Source organism: Coptis chinensis, chromosome 8, assembly GCF_015680905.1.
Source record: "Coptis chinensis isolate HL-2020 chromosome 8, ASM1568090v1, whole genome shotgun sequence".
Classification (NCBI taxonomy): Eukaryota; Viridiplantae; Streptophyta; class Magnoliopsida; order Ranunculales; family Ranunculaceae; genus Coptis; species Coptis chinensis.
This window is the reverse complement of record NC_141463.1, coordinates 77,840,187-77,856,594: the sequence shown is the minus strand read 5'-3', so window position 1 is coordinate 77,856,594 and position 16,408 is coordinate 77,840,187. Positions and strand designations below refer to the sequence as shown.

Here is a 16,408-nt window from a genome sequence, read left to right as displayed (position 1 = left end):
TTTCAAAGTGCAATTCGCACCCGTACGTATTCACTGATATAGTAATTAAGCTATAATGAAGGCACTAAAGGATCGAAGACAATTAGCAGGGGATTGGAGAACGAACAGAAGAGCCACCTCTCTTAAACAATGTTTTGTTTCAAGTTTGAGGTTTCCAGCTTCCCGTATTCATTTTTCTACTTGTTACCACTTTTTCGATTTAAATAGCCTAAGACAGTAAGACGTTATAACCTGAATCCTACCAAAACATTGCCAGTTTGCCACCTTTCCAGAATTCCACCAACGAGCTCGGGCTTTTACAGTAAAGTAGTGACTACTGACGAGTGAGCTAGCATTATCATATCATTACGTAAATAACAAAACATTAAGAGAACAGAATGACCATATAATGGCCAAAAAAAATGTTTGTAGTTGGAGCCTGGAACAATGCTGAGTTAAATATACACTTTAAGGTGCTTCTTTGTTCTGAATGATAAAATAAAGCAAGCTAAAATGCATAGGGCCGTGACTATGGTTTTTTTTTTCAAATGCTGCATAATTTTTTTTATTTTTTATTTTTTGTGAAAATACGGTTTGCGATTATTACTTGCACAGTTGCACTTGGCGTAAAGAGGAATCTGGATTTATGTATCTAACGAACAAGTAGCCATAGGCTACACCAGATTTCTATGAATCAAGTTATTTGAAACCACAATAAAGATCTTCTCTACTATGCAACCACAACCACAAACATTGTTAAAAACCTTATATTGAATTATTGATTATATTCCACATTTCCACCTAATAGCACAATCACCTGAAAGGCTTGAAAGCAGATAAGGCAAAGATAAGGTCAAGATACTCACAACCAGCCGATGGATACCCTCTTGCAATCCAATGAACACAAAGAAGCACCATAGATAATACGTAAAATCTTATATCATCACCAAATATTAAGTGCCAACACACATCCACACTCTTCATCACCATAACACTTCCTATTCACCACCATTACCACCACACTTGGTACACATTAGCCTCAAGCCATGGCCACCACCACAGCGACTGCAGCCTCACTTTTCTTGGGCACCCGTTTACAAGAAACCACTATCTCAAACTCGGGTAGATTCCAAGCCCGGTTTGGATTCGGTAAAAAGAAAGCAGCACCAAAAAGAAAGTATCGAAGCCCACTACCGATCGACCACTTTGGTTTCCGGGTGCAACAGCGCCTGAATATTTGGACGGGACTTTGGTAGGTGATTATGGATTTGACCCGTTCGGTTTAGGGAAACCAGCTGAATATTTGCAATTTGATTTGGATTCTTTGGATCAAAACTTGGCAAAGAATTTAGCTGGAGATGTTATAGGGACCAGGTTTGAGGATGCTGAGGTAAAATCAACTCCCTTTCAACCATACAGTGAAGTGTTTGGGTTGCAAAGGTTTAGGGAGTGTGAGTTGATACATGGAAGGTGGGCTATGTTGGCTACACTTGGTGCTCTTACTGTTGAGTCGATCACTGGTGTTACTTGGCAAGATGCTGGAAAGGTATGTAAAGTTTTCACTTGATCCATTACTTCATTCAAGTATGAAGTATGATAGTGTGGGTGAAGTACCTACAGACTGAATGCAAAGTGAACTCGGATCTGAATGAGTAAGATTATGTTCACAGCTTTCACACTGCATTGTAAGCAAATTGGTTGTTGTTTAAAATATATAGAGCGGCCATGAATATAATTGCACAATATGCATCATTACTGACACTTTTCTTTACGAAATGAGTGTTCCAGTTTAGATTTGTGGGTTTAGTCTACCAATCCGAAAATTGTAACTTTTATATTCTGTAACTTGAAATCCCTAGGTTTTTGAGTAAAAATACCACTAGAGTTTTCAAGTTGATTACAGAGCTCCATGTATTAAAATAGCATGCTCCAGTCATACAATGACCAACTGTTTCTTTTCTTTTCTTTCTCGGGTAAATTTCAGGTAGAGCTTATTGATGGATCGTCCTACTTGGGCCTACCCCTTCCCTTCACCATTACGACATTGATATGGATCGAGGTTCTACTCATTGGATACATCGAATTCCAAAGGAACGCGGAACTCGACCCTGAAATGAGGTTGTACCCAGGTGGAAAGTTCTTCGACCCACTCGGCTTGGCAGCAGATCCAGAGAAGAAGGCTATCCTTCAACTAGCAGAAATCAAGCATGCCAGGTTGGCCATGGTTGGATTCCTAGGATTTGCTGTGCAAGCTGCTGCAACTGGCAAAGGCCCCCTCAACAACTGGGCTACTCATTTGAGTGACCCACTTCACACAACCATCTTTGACACATTTTCATCTTCTTAAACTGCTTTTTAATTCCTTCGCAAGCCAAGTGAGACTTTAGCAAGGCTTATCTGCTATCTATGATTCTATGTATCTCGGCATCTTGTAAAAATACTGTAACATTTGACACTGCTAAGCTTAATGCTGTTGTCTATATGTTTTCCCGAGTATTTCAGATGGTGTATATTACTTATATTTGTCCAATAATAATAAATCGTATAAAATGGCAAATATGCCTGGCAACACTTAAAGGTGACGAGCGTTACAAGCACACTTTCTTGCATCTGAATTCGGAAGACAAATCTACTGTTCTGACTCTTGAAAACGAGATATTACTTGGCATAAAATAAAGAACGAAGATCATTTCCATTCCATCTTATATATTAGTGAGAAATTACTTAGAAATCGAAAGAGAGAGCAAATATTACCATCTTGAACCATCAGATACTAAACTTGGTTGACATTCCATCATTAATTCAGCTTCTCAAATCTCTGGTATCAGGACTGACACGTCAACTCAATCTCAGACCCAAATATCAAGGAAAGGAAATACACTTCACAGAAAAAACGAAGATGTAGAGGGAGCTTTTATTTAAGGAGTCCTAAACCATCAATGAAGTGTTTCAACATTTCCTAATCGTGCAACTGATAAGTTGAAAATAGGTAGCCATTAATTACCGTTCTTTAAAAGATAAAAGGTAAGGAAGGCATATTTGTATTAATAACTACCACTCTACAAGCAACCAAGGATGCACAAGAAAACACATGAAATTCTATTAGTCACCATAAATGAAGTTTCACCTTCATCAGCACAAACGATAACATACAAAAAGTTTCAATGAAGAAGCAATACAAGGTTGAAAATGATTATTTTCCCATTTTCCCATTCAATCAACTCAGGGATCATATTCATGCGCAGATACTCATCTTGACCAACTCTTATAAATGACGTAGCAAATGACAAAGCAAACAATGACCACCTGAATTCTTTGACAGCAGGGGAAATCTGTATGACCTACTTTCACCCATTACGCGATTCTACCTCCGTGCTCTCCTGACATGCAGGTCGCCTTCCTCTTGTTGATGACGAGAAGAAGAGTCTTCATCATATCTTGATCGTTTCTCTCCAACACTCCGATTATAATCATCTTTCCCATTTCGTTCTGACTCATGCCGCCCTGACCTTTCCCCCCTTCCGTTTCTATGGTGATCTTCTCTCAATTTTGGTTCTGAGTCGTACCTCCCTGACCTCTCTCTTTTAACATGACCCTCTCTTGGGTTTTGCTCTGACTCATGCCTCAATGACCTGGACTCCCTTCTCCTCCCATCCCAATCTTCTTTTAAGCTTCGTTGTGACTCAAATTCTCCTAATCTTTTCTCTTTCCCATCCAAATCTCTATAATTTGGTTCTTTCACAGACTTATCGGATCGTTTCTCTACGCTTCGCCTATCCTGATTCGTTTCACTTTGTTTAGGGTAACTTTTCCTGCCTTCCTCATCATCCCGTGCTCTTGACAATCTCCTACCTTTACCATCTGATCTAACATTTGGCAAAACTTCATGATCTTTAGACTCTGGGATACGATCTGAGAAGTTGCCAGCACCTTTGCCACTCCTTATTGGGGGTGCCTCATGCTTGTCATGTTCCCACCTCGAACTGTTATCTTTGGGACCCCAACCAGTGTTTGCACATCTCTGATGTGGAAAACAATGTACACATTAGCAACTCATAATAAAATTCTCTAATGTTCCAAAGTCAAATAGCCTCATACGAGGAATTAGTAAAATCATTAGAAGTGTTTACGCATGAGTGCATGACAGGATACATGTGAACAAATCTAAAATACAAGCAAGATAGAGGGAGTGCTTAGAACTATCAGGTTCCAAAATAATTATGACCAGTCAATGAACCTCAACTCAAGAGAACCACAACAACTGATGCCCGTGATGGACATTCATACATTCCATGGTAAACACCTCACACTACCAAAGGGTACGCCCTGGTACCTAGTACCTACTACTTAAGCCTTAACTGCTTAAGCATCAGTAAATTAACTGCATTCTTTTTATCTACTTTCACTCTTAAAAGCTTATCATATCAAATTTTATTGTAACATAAAAGACCCCATGGTATAAATACGCTATGATGCCCTAACCCTTTAATAAGTCATACAATTGGATTTAAGACCTCAAGCCTTAAGCAGATTTTATTGTTCCTTTAAAATTATGGCTCTTACTTGCTTACATGCAACTCAACAGTGTCACAATGTCACTCGAGTAACTTACAGCGTCGAAGAGTTTTATGTTTGTTTAAATAGTTTTGTTCATACAACAGATGTTTCCTATTTTTGTTGCTTTTCCTTTTTGAATTTCTCAAGCATTTTATTTTTTTATGTACTAATTAAATAATTAATTGAGTATCATGCCATGTATGCCTCTGATGCTGGCCTCAAACCTTCCAACATGAAGAGTGCACTCTGCAAATAGGAGAATTGGTGAGCACATATAACTACATAAGTTTAATGAAGCTCACTTAATCCATCCCTCACTTTCACAGCCTCATGCCACATATTTTATAATCAGAGGCCAACTAATGCCTCTTATCACACAAGTCATGCTTTTACATTAATATTAATTACATGGAGTACAACGTTAAAAGTAGGATATTTGAGATGAATACACTTACGAAGAAGGAAAACCTCATTTTTCGCAGCAATAGATGTTTTGCCATTGGCCTAAGTAACATTGACACTTCATATTCTTATAAAAATCCATCGGACACACAAACACATGGACACTCATGTCGGAGACACGGACATGTTGTGCATACGATTTCACGCTAGGGTTTCTTCTATAACCTAAAAGACTAAGAAAATAATCTATTCACACTGTAAAATTCATTAAGAGAAATTTAATTAGATTAGTCTATCCCTTACGTTTTAGCGTGCACGCAGAAATAAAGAAAAGCATTTTAAAAGATTCTTAGGTAATCCCAGTTATAATTTTATCCCCATACTAGTATTTTCATGCAGTAACCAAGGAAAGTAGAAATCTTATATTAATAACATAAACAAAACAAAAAAAAGGTCGTCTTACTTGCTCATCGTGTGAAAATTTGCACGAAGCTCCACGGTTACAGTCACCTCTTTGGAAAGCACGGCATACACCTCTTTCCTCCCTTTTCTGCTGCTCCAACTCTTCATCTTCCTCCTCTTTCTTTTTGTAATTAGTTACATGATCAACCCTTATAATCCGACTTAATATACTAGCTCCATTTAGATTATCTGCAATAATAATAATAATAATAATAATAATAAGTATGTCACAATCTGAGTGAATAAGCAATGAGGCTAAATAAGCAAACATACCTACAGCGAGATTTGTACTTCTCTGATCCTGATATGCGACAAACGCAAATCCTTTAGATTTACCAGTAGCCTTGTCTCTAACTAGATTAACATCAACAATCTCCCCATACCTGAAAAGTACAATTTTATTTATTTATAAAAACACGTGGAGAATTGAAATAGAAAAAAAATATATATACTTACTGAGAGAAAATAGCGAGGAGGTCACCTTCAGTGAGATCAAAAGGGATTCCACCAGCGAAGACATAAGCTGATTCTTTATATTTGGCATGCCATGAAGCTTTCTCTGAAATACCTAATGCTGCTTCTTTTGAATTTATTTCTTTTATTCGTTTCACCAGTGTCAGCGGATTCATCTTTTTCTCTCTTCAATTCCAAACCCTACAAACTCAAATATATCCAAATTTTAATATCTCATTATTTACTTAATTTAGAAACATCTCCCTCACTAAATTTATAATAAACCCCACTTTTATTAATATAATTTGAACAAGGTCCATTTTTTATTAATAATTTAGAAACACCTCTTTAATATCACTTAAATTAAATAATTACCCTCATTTTTCACATTGAAATTAAAACAATTACTGTAAAAAAAAATAATCACAACCATCTACACACATTTCCCCCATTTTTTATGACACCGTGTAATCTACACACATTAGCATTTTGGACTTCCTTAACTACTGTAAAAAAATTATGGCGTACGCTTGGCTGGGACATGCAGCGATAGAGAAACTGTTAGCAGATTGCAAGTATCAACTATTTCTAAAGGATGGACAAAATAATCACAGGGAAAATTTGTGGGCTGGTCTAGTGGTACTGTTGCAGGTTTGCTTATTTAAACATCTTACAAAATTTATAAATGTTCATACAAATATGCTTGACGTCTGTATTCTACTAGATTTTGACAAACACCAAAAGCCAAGTCCTAAGGAGTTCTTCTTCAGCTTAATTCAAAAGTTGTAATTTCACACTTATAGCACCTCTAGGGGTGGACATGCATTCACGACTGCCTATCTTAGCGCCATTACTAGTCTGGAGAATTGAATGCATCACCTTGCAGGGCCTACATGCTACTGCTCTTATACGGTGTCACTTTACTTCAATGGTTGGGTTGGTAATCTCCCTTCCCTGCCATCAATTGCAATAGAGAAGAAACACACTTCTCCGAACACATTATTCAAGTAGGTGGCATCACATCTCAGAATATTTGTTGGGAAGGAATTTTAAAGGTTGGGAGATTGAGGAGCTGTATAAAGTATAAACAAGTTGAACTCATTAACATAAAATTTCTCATGGGAGAGGTGGTAGGAGTGTTTGGAAGTGGAATCATATCTCTTACGTCTATATATGCATAGTTAGGTTGCCACTCTTTTTTATCGTTGTTTGCTGAATCCTGGTGAAGCTCATTAATATAGACTAGAAATTGATATTCACTGCTTCTGTTGTTTGTAGAATTCTAGAGGGCAGCTTCCGTGTATAAAACATTAAATTTGACAAGTTCTTAAGAAGGCGTTTTGTCATTGTAACCATTGTTTGATGTATTAGGCTGCTAGGCAGAGGATAAAGATGTCAACCATTCAATATTTATTTCTTTCTTTCTTTGTTGATTATTATTGTTATTATTATTAGTTTTTATATATTGTTGTATCTTGCAGATTGAAGGACCAAAGTCTCCTAAACAAATGCTTGCAATCCTTCAGAAGGTAGTAGAAGAGAGTGCTCCAGTTCTGGTCACAGCTAGGCTTGATGCAGAAGAAAGGAGGAACAACTCAAGATTGAGGGAGGAACAGGATGTTGCCTACAAGGCAGTCCTTGAAGCTGATCAAGAATGCTACTCAAGGATTTTGAACAATTATTTGAAGTCATCTGCCTATATGTCATGAAGTTAAGACCAAACAAAGTATGTATGAATTATGATGCATCTGTTGACTCGAAAATGTGGCTTTTATTTATTTTTTTGATCAACATCTGTTAACATTAACATGCGGAAACACTAATATAAATTTATAGGAATTGAACAGGTTAGAACGTATGCAAAGGCCATGAAAGCAACACTCTTCTTTTCGAGTGCAACCCACAATATAAACGTCAATAAGATTTTCAAGTTCATTACAACAAAGCTCTTTAACTTGTCATGGACTATAGAACGAAATTTGACGATTGGAGAACCTATCATTGATTTCTAAGCGTCTTAAAGGCTTAGAAGTCATGTACATACCAAAGTTACAAAAAATCTTACTTGAAATTAGTGGCTTCTTTTTATTAATTATTCCAGTTTAAATTTTGATAGAGAAGAGAGATTGTAAAAAACCTCTAAAGCATCATGGATATACTTTTCTAACATGGCGTTCATGAAGGCATACAGTTTGGAGAAAAGTGTTGTAAGTGGTTCCGACTTTTCAGCATGAAAAAATGCAAGTTTTATTTATTTTTTTTTTTTTGTTGTTATTTTTTTTGTAGTGACACTTCAGGTCAATAGTCCCACGGAAAAGAAGCTTTAGTCTGAATCAAATCTCAATCCTCCAGCCTAAGCATATACCATGGGACAAGGTAGCGTATATAATAATTGCTCACTTGAAAATAGGTGACCTAGTCTTACAGAGCATATACATACATCATATATATACATGAAGCTATTAAGCATCAACTTAGAATGATCCGTGAGCAGAATTTTCTTAAAATACCATGTTTGCACCGGTTACTTTCGATAAACCAGTGCAAATCACGGTTCGCATACTAGTATTTCTTAAATGGAATGAACAGATGCAAGTTTTATGGCGTTGTACTCGACTTTTAGTCAAAAAAAAATATGAACAAGCACCAAAATTGGGGTGGGGAAATGAAAAATAGAAAGGTTACAATACATGACTTAAAAAAAGGCTGAAACCAAACTCTGATCTAATATCCAGTTACAATAGTTGAAAGTTCGTATAGGTAGGAGATCACAATATCTTGTAGTATATAGCTGATATATCATACCATATGATTCATATCATCAAGTAGGTTAGCCATGCTCCTAAGGGATTCACTAAGGATACAAAAGCCCATGAAAATGATAACTTAGCGGCTAACTGTTAGAAAATTAATACATTAAGCTCAGAGCCATGCCTAACAATGCTCACAAAACAGCTTAAATCTTCAAGACTACAGACTCGGACGATCAACTTCCTTGCTGAGTTGCAGGAGACGACCATGCCTCTCACTGCAATGATCACCATCTTCTATTTCACTGCTGTCAAAACAGAGTGCATTGGTATTGACACTCCGCTCAGAACTGGCATTACTGCTTGTAGCAAGAGGAGAGTCTGAAACACTAACTGTCCTGCTTCTTACTGGCCCAGATCTCACACTGTACAACGAGGATGCTGGGATGTTTCGTAAACTACCTGGAATACTTCTCCTTATATCCTGCTCAAAAAGTCAGTTAATCAGAATATGGCAAAACTTCAAAACATAATACGTCTGAACACTTCTCACTTATATCGTGAAGGAATATAGCAGTCACTCCTTTTGAAACTTTTAAGGGGGGTATCAGTTAATGAAAATCAGTGAGAGGGAGTAATCAGGGGCCAACCATGATACAACCATTCTGCTGAAGACCAAGATTAAGGTTTGTTTTTAATTATTTAATCAGCTGCCTCAGATTACGCATTTATCCAAGTACAGAAAACAAAATGTGAGAGAGGACACGACTCATAGAACAAAGCTATATTTCTATCTGATGATCAACAGTTCACTACCACTGTATATATAGCTTCTTATCTCATTGTATCAAGGAAAATGAGAGTACGAAAGGTTTCATCATTATGGTGCTCTTGCATCTCTAGACCATAGGATGCTATGAAGATTTGTTTGTTCTGAAATGAGTACAGTGAAAGCACAAAAGCTTAACAACACCTGATGATGTCAACATACAAGCTCATCATAGTATTACAAGACCTAACTAGTGGCACTCGGCCTTCAAAATTCACTTTGGGGATATTATCCTTCATAACGACCCCATGTTCATCATTTGCATATTATCGTGGATATTATCCTTCATAACGACCACATGTTCGTCATTTGGATATTATCGTGGATATTATCCTTCATAACGACCCCATGTTTGTCATTTGGTTTACCTCTAGTGTCAATCTTGCCTAACCCATATATGTTGGACCACAAGCAAAACCATGTTATAGTTTTCAAATAATGAATTACTATATTTGGAAGGCCTAATATATTCTTATTATTTTTAGCTATTGTTGATATCGTTTCCTTACCCTCATGACAATTTATGCAACATTTTTTTTACGAAACACATGCAAGAAAGTGGGAGAGCTTTTTTTTTTTTTTTTTTTTTTTTTTTTTTGATAGTTAGAACCTTATTCTCTAATCCCTTCAATTTCCTTTTCCCCAGTGAAGGTGGGAATCGAACCCAAGACCTAGGGCCCAACCTCCAAAGTTAGCTTAAAAAGGAGGGGTGAGTTTTTCGTTGACATTGTAGGAATAATCTTTCCCAATAAAGGACGTGCTACAAATTAAAATAAGGAACACATACCATATGCCTCAGCGCCATATCTAAGGATTTCTTTGAAAGATTTCTTCCAAAGCCTGAGCTATCAGGAGACGACGCTTTTCCGGTGAGATTATTATGGATAGAGCGCTGGTCATCTTGCTTTGGAGGTGCCAATTTTCGCATGTTGACAACCCTTTCAACCATCTTGGTCCCAATTTGAACAGGACTCACATTGTCACTACTATTAATACGTGCTCGACTAACCGCAGGTACAGAGCTCCCACTGCTATGGATGCTGCCATTTGGAGCCCGCCCTCTTGAAGGAGAGCATGATTGCCTTCTTGGTCGTCCTGTAGGACCAGGCTCAACAGAAGAAGATCGAGCACTAGGTGCTCCAGGCCTACCCCTAGAGGCAGAAACCGGCCTGTCAGGCATAGATGTCCTCAAGTTTGGGGGAGCATCGAGAGAAAATCCAGGCATCTCTGATGGCTTCCATGGTCTTGACTTGACCGTAGGAGAACTTCCACGGGAAGGCACCGGATTTTTCATTGTTGTGGAGGGGCCTGATCTGGTTACTGAAGAAGATCGACCAGGAGGAGCAGACAAACTGGATACACTTGATGGGGTTGATGGTCTTCGAGTTGGTGTTGCGGACCTCGATGTGGACTTAGATGCTGGTATGATAGACTTCGATGCTGGTATAGTGGACTTGGCCGTTGTAATGGTGGGCTTGGATGCTTGTAAGCTGGGCCTTGACGTAGGAGTGGAAGATCTTACGGGAGTTTTGGATCTTGCTGGAGGAGCCACTGGCTTAGACGACGATAACGTCGCCCTGGAAGTTGGAGTCGAAGATCGAGAAGTTTTAGCTGTGGAAGGTAATGCAGGACGCCCAGTTGGTGTTGCTGGTCTAGATGAAGCTGAGCCCAGGCCCCCTGATGACGAGGGTCTGCGAACTCCTCCGTTGGAATACAATCCAGGGGACAAAGTAGGTTGCCTTGATACAAAATTGCTTCTTGAAGTAGGCTCCGTATGGGAATTTGCTAACTGCATTAACAACAGAAATAAATTTGAAAGCAAGTAAAGGAAATTAAACAACAAGAAATCATCGACAGCAAACTGTATACAATATAATTAGGGGCGGAATTTGAGCCAAGTAGCTCAGGTCGGCTTGGGCTTGGCTTGTTTAAGCTCGGCTCAAGCTCGTTCATTTAACTAAATGAGCCAAGCTTGAGCCTATATTTTAGCTCGCTTAATAAACGAGCAGGATGAATCTCAGCTCGATAAGCTCAAATACCATCATCACAGTGTAAAATAGCCGAGCTACTCGGGCTTGGCTCGGGATCGGCTCGGGCTTGTTCATATAATATATGAACCAAGCTTGAGCCTATATTAAAGCTTGTTTAAATAAACAAGCTGAGCCAAGCATAGTGAACAATTAGCTCAAATTCCACCCCTAAAATATAGTACTAGAAATTCAAAGCTTAAAATAAAGTTTTAACTGACATCATATACAAAGTGTTAAATTACAAGCAAGAAGAATGAAGGAAAAACAGGACTACTGTTAGATCAATATGGACATAAAAGGTAATTGAAAGCTTGTCGTGAATTAATGAACAGACATTACAAAATTTATCACGGCTCAAATGGTACTTTTCCTTGTTATCAGGCATCTGATAAAGGAGGATATAGACTAAGTTATAAAATCTTTCCACTCTTGTCAAGGGCGGTTGTGCATCTATAACCTGTAATTAAGCTCCCACAGTATCGGGTTCACACAAATCTTTAAGTTGGACTGCTACAGTGAAGTAAAATAATCTTAATTTGGTCATAAAAGTTGTCCATGGGTGTCTTACCCTAGACTTCAGTGCAGTAGGACGAGTATTCGGAGTACCAATCTGACTCATAACTGTTTTCTGTGAATCCATCTCCAGTGAAGGGAAAAGAGGAGTGCCAGGTGGTGTGAGAAGCCTGTAAACATAAGAAACTGTATAAATATTCTGAGAGAATATCCTTTTCCATATCAATCAGCTTAAACATCACACATAATTGAAAACCAATTTCGGAAGCATAAAATTTTAACTTTTTTGGAATTTGCTTTCTCTTTTCCCAATTCTCTGTTTTTTTCCCAAATATACTGGGTTGGTATTTGGTAAGTTAAAAATTCTATAAAATGTATTGGGCTTCTACGAGAAACCTTATATATAAAATAAATAAACATAAATAAATAAAATTAAAAAGCTGCCCTTCATAGAACTAATATCTTCAGTGTTTGCTATTTAGTTTCCATTAGTTACAGAAACATACCTCATTAGGCATTCTTATGTGAATGCAAATGAGAGGAAAAAAATCATCCATTTACTCTAGCAAATAGAATATGGGGTTCGTTGCTCTGTTGCATGGGTACGCCCTAATTTCCTCTGTATCGCGTACCCGTGTCATGCGGACACGGATACGGACACGAACACCCGGACACAAGCAAAACAGTACCTAATTCTCAGATCTCGCCGTGTCCAAATCGTCGTACCCATGTCCAAACCAGACACTCCGTCCCGTACCCATGCAACACAGGTTCGTTGTCTACAGACTTATGCAAAGAATAACAGAGTAGGAATCTTTCTCGGTGCATACACTTGCAATTTAGCAAGGAAGACATCTCAAGTCTCCCTTAAAGCATATAATTACAAAGATGATCAACTGACTCCTAGATACTTCACATGGCACCTCGATTTATTAAGAGTTTTTATTTTCCCTCAAACTACTCAGAGGTCTATCCAATGGTGGCACCGGTATAAAGGAATTTTGGTGGATATCCTTTTCATTTTTCCCATTAGCTTACCATTAGAAACTTTTACATGATCAGTCTTGTTATTTCTAGCCTCCATCTAACAAGCAACTTATGGACGCCTCAGATCTTCTTCTCTCTCCCACACCAATTCATCCTTTACTTCTACCCATTGATCCAAGAAATAGTTCCCTACAAGTAGTCAAGGTGCATAACCACAATGATTCTTTATCAATTGATTATTTTGATCAGTATCAATTGATTATTTTGATCAGTTCCACCCCTACGCACCATGCGTTCTATAGTTGTCTTACACTTTCTTGCTAACACAAGTATACCTTAAAATCGGTATGCTGAAGCCCTCAACACATCACCAATCATGATAAAGAAGGATACTCATCCAATTCCCCATATGACTGTGTGGTGTGACTTGTGAGAATGTGTTTGTCTCTTTAACTGTCAGTATTAGCCTATTAGGTTCTTAGCAATGGACAGTTTATGCCTAAGAGAAATTAAGGCCATGCTATGATGAGAACTGTAGGGTAAGTTTCCCTACAAGACAAGGAATGAGAAGATAATAGATAATAATAATAATGTATCCAATTAAGAAAGATCTAAATATGTGCAATGCATCAAGCATTCGTACAGATTTCGTTAATATATGGATCCCATCGTTTCATTCAATGTTACCTGAAACGTGGGTCGTTTTGATACAGGGTACGGATATGGGTAACGGGTACACTATTTGGGGTGGGATGCGGTATGTTGGAGTAGGCTTAAACGGTATGCTATTTCGAGTAGTAATTCACTTTGGTGTGTTAATGCGAGACGTTGATATATATTAAACAAATTATCTATATCAATCTTTAATTTTAAACTGAAACATCAATTTGTTCATGCATTGCTAGTCTAACTAAAATAAAACCCAATATGAGAGAGACATGAGAACGCGTGTAGCAGATAAAGTTAGTACTACATGACTATTTTCTTCTATTCTTTGATGCTGTAATTTTCTTTATCTTTGCTCTTCTTCTATGACAATGGGGACGTTAGAAGTAGTGTTTTGATTCGTGAACGTTCCCTAAAAGGGTACACACGATCTGATACAGGAAACGTAGGGAGGGTGAGCAAATCTGGCAACATTGGTTTCATTCACAGGAAGTAAAAACATGTGTAGCTAACTTGAGAACATGATCTATGAAGATCGGAAAATCTTTGGCTAATACTAGATCAAAGAGACTGAATCTATAAATATAATATAAAGTTCCACATTACCAGTCATAATCGTTTTTATCATTCTCAGAATTTAAGAAATCATCAGTAGGCGTCTTGCGGATGGGAGCAGATTGCACAATCTTGAATATGGGGGAACTTCCAGGTTTAGATCCTGCAGAAATAAAATGACCTTTAATTAAACTAAATTGGAGACGAGACAAACCAAGCAATTACATTTCACACTGACTTCATTTGAATGCAGTAGTTTCCATATATAGAGATGATAGGAAAATGCAATAAATGAGCGTCAATCAATCATCTTATAGCGCCTTTTGGTCTCATACTTGAAAAAAAGTAAACAGGCAATTCGACGGAGGCTTTGATCCACATATAGAAGCTAAGGTAAAATGCGAATACTAAAGAAAGCATTAAGAGACAACTCTGTTAAATCGAGAAAGAAAATAAACAATGAGCTTAAACGAATCTATATTTATTAAGATAAATAAAAAAGAGCTATTCAGTCACAACAAAGATTCCAAATAGCTCTTATTTAAGATCCATACGCATTCTATTCCATTCGGCACAAACAAAGGCCGTTACTTGTACATTAATTGAATAACTAACATAACAACCTCAGATCATGCCAACAAATCATCTAAAAACTTAACATTAGGAGCCTTTGAACAACAAATGGCGGCTGATTATGAGTACAGGGTATTGGGCTTTTCTGCTCATTAACTACAGCTAGAATCATATATACAAAAAAACAAAGCAAGTAACTTATAATAGTACCTAATGGAGCTTCAAACTCTTCAGAGTTATGAAGCAACAGATTATTCCTCTCTTTTTCTCGTTTCCGCATCTCGAGAAACAAAGCCAGCTCATCATCTTTTTCTTTCATCATTGTCCCAAGATTATTTCTTCCTACTCCTTGTTGCTGCATTTGTGGTTCTTGTGCCCTAAAACTCCGATTCATTTTTTTGTTTTTTTTAAGAGTAATAAATAAATAAATAAAAAGAGTAATTAGTGTATTGAAGTGATAGATCTGAAATCAAGCTGGGAAGTTGAAACGGAATTTGCAGTGGCATTTTGAAATTTGAGGTCCATTGGTTAAAACGTTAGATATATGAAACGGAAAGCGTTTGCATTTGGTGGGAAGTGAGAGAGTGAACAAGGAAACAAATATCAGAAACTGACGACTGAGTTGGGTTTGGTTTCATTTTGTTTTTCTCTTGACGCGACAACTGCTCTCTCTCTCTTCAACGCTACGTTTTCAAAAAACATTTTTTTTTTTTTATTTATTTATTTATATATGTGCGTTCACTTGTTCTTTCAGAACACTGTTGTAATCCGTGAACAAAATATACACCGACCTTCGAAATCTCAATATGTATCGTGAATCCTTGGGTGGGGACATTTTCATTATTTTCAATTTTTCATTTGGTGGTACTTATTTAAAAATCGATATATATCATCAATATTTCAATAAAATAAATTTTTTTTTTTTTTGGTAAAGCTAAAATAAATTGTTTTCGTTAACTAGGAATGGTTCATATTATTGATATTTGTAGATACATTGATAATATTTACATCATTTTCCTACTCTTTTACCACCCAGTTGTATCAAATACGATATCGTGATTCGGCAAAAATTCAAATCGCTAATTTGGGAGAAATTCGGGAAAAAATCGTGAACCATAATTAATTAACATTAACATTAATTCTCTCCAAATGAGATTTTATTCTTGTAATTGTGTAGTTGTATAGCTCTTTGATCCATCCTTCCTAACATGACTCCACATAGGATCTTTGCTCTTTGTTATATATATAAGACCACAATAATTTAGTTAACAAACTCTAAAGTTGTGTATAGTAAGAGGTTAACATACTCTAAATTTTGTTATATACACCGACTTGTTTATTGAAAAAGAGATTTTCCCTCACTTTTTTCACACTTCATTTAGTGTTATACAACACTTTACATACTAAATCAAACAATACCTAAAACAATAAACACCACAACAATTGAACAAATCATACTTAAGCTAAAATAATTTAACCCCACTTCATATATATTCTCATCAGAACATAGTTAAAATTCGAAATAATCAACACCCATTGTTCACTATTAGTTCAATGCGAGGAGGTGAAGCTAAAAACGTATGCCCTCAAATCCATTTGGTAAAAAAAAAAAAAAAAAACTTGAAATATGAAGAAAAGAGCATTATCTTTCA

General features: G+C 37.0%; 3 protein-coding genes across 3 annotated transcripts; 1 reads left to right on the top strand and 2 right to left on the bottom strand.

Annotated features, from left to right (window-relative positions):
- The first annotated feature begins 936 nt into the window (after window positions 1-936).
- On the top strand, window positions 937-2,475 carry LOC147483209 (chlorophyll a-b binding protein CP29.2, chloroplastic-like). The gene is given in 3 exon segments (XM_086575683.1): window positions 937-1,148; window positions 1,151-1,525; window positions 1,964-2,475. Coding segments are annotated over 3 exon segments (861 nt in total). The 5' UTR covers window positions 937-1,025; the 3' UTR covers window positions 2,327-2,475.
- Window positions 2,476-3,055: 580 nt separating this feature from the next.
- LOC147483208 (RNA recognition motif (RRM)-containing protein) lies at window positions 3,056-6,072 on the bottom strand. The gene is made up of 4 exons (XM_086575682.1): window positions 5,857-6,072; window positions 5,674-5,783; window positions 5,402-5,589; window positions 3,056-4,000 (listed from the first exon to the last, which is right to left on the bottom strand). The coding sequence occupies exons 1-4, from the start codon at window positions 6,027-6,029 to the stop codon at window positions 3,344-3,346; spliced, it is 1,128 nt and encodes a 375-aa protein (XP_086431808.1). The 5' UTR covers window positions 6,030-6,072; the 3' UTR covers window positions 3,056-3,343.
- A 2,423-nt stretch (window positions 6,073-8,495) lies between these two features.
- On the bottom strand, window positions 8,496-15,507 carry LOC147483207 (flocculation FLO11-like protein). The gene is made up of 5 exons (XM_086578088.1): window positions 14,967-15,507; window positions 14,235-14,346; window positions 12,031-12,145; window positions 10,220-11,221; window positions 8,496-9,087 (listed from the first exon to the last, which is right to left on the bottom strand). The coding sequence occupies exons 1-5, from the start codon at window positions 15,148-15,150 to the stop codon at window positions 8,824-8,826; spliced, it is 1,677 nt and encodes a 558-aa protein (XP_086434214.1). The 5' UTR covers window positions 15,151-15,507; the 3' UTR covers window positions 8,496-8,823.
- Window positions 15,508-16,408: the final 901 nt, after the last annotated feature.

What these genes read in the sequence shown, in the direction of transcription:
- LOC147483208 (XM_086575682.1), bottom strand. Translation starts at nt 6,029, where the DNA reads ATGAATCCGCTGACACTGGTGAAACGAATAAAAGAAATAAATTCAAAA. An exon ending in CTCCTCGCTATTTTCTCTCA is followed by an intron (nt 5,784 to 5,856) that starts GTAAGTATATAT and finishes TGTACTTTTCAG; the next exon opens with GTATGGGGAGATTGTTGATG. An exon ending in AATTTTCACACGATGAGCAA is followed by an intron (nt 4,001 to 5,401) that starts GTAAGACGACCT and finishes TTTCCACATCAG; the next exon opens with AGATGTGCAAACACTGGTTG.
- LOC147483207 (XM_086578088.1), bottom strand. Translation starts at nt 15,150, where the DNA reads ATGAATCGGAGTTTTAGGGCACAAGAACCACAAATGCAGCAACAAGGA. An exon ending in GATAAAAACGATTATGACTG is followed by an intron (nt 12,146 to 14,234) that starts GTAATGTGGAAC and finishes TTATGTTTACAG; the next exon opens with GCTTCTCACACCACCTGGCA. An exon ending in CTACTGCACTGAAGTCTAGG is followed by an intron (nt 11,222 to 12,030) that starts GTAAGACACCCA and finishes TTGTTAATGCAG; the next exon opens with TTAGCAAATTCCCATACGGA.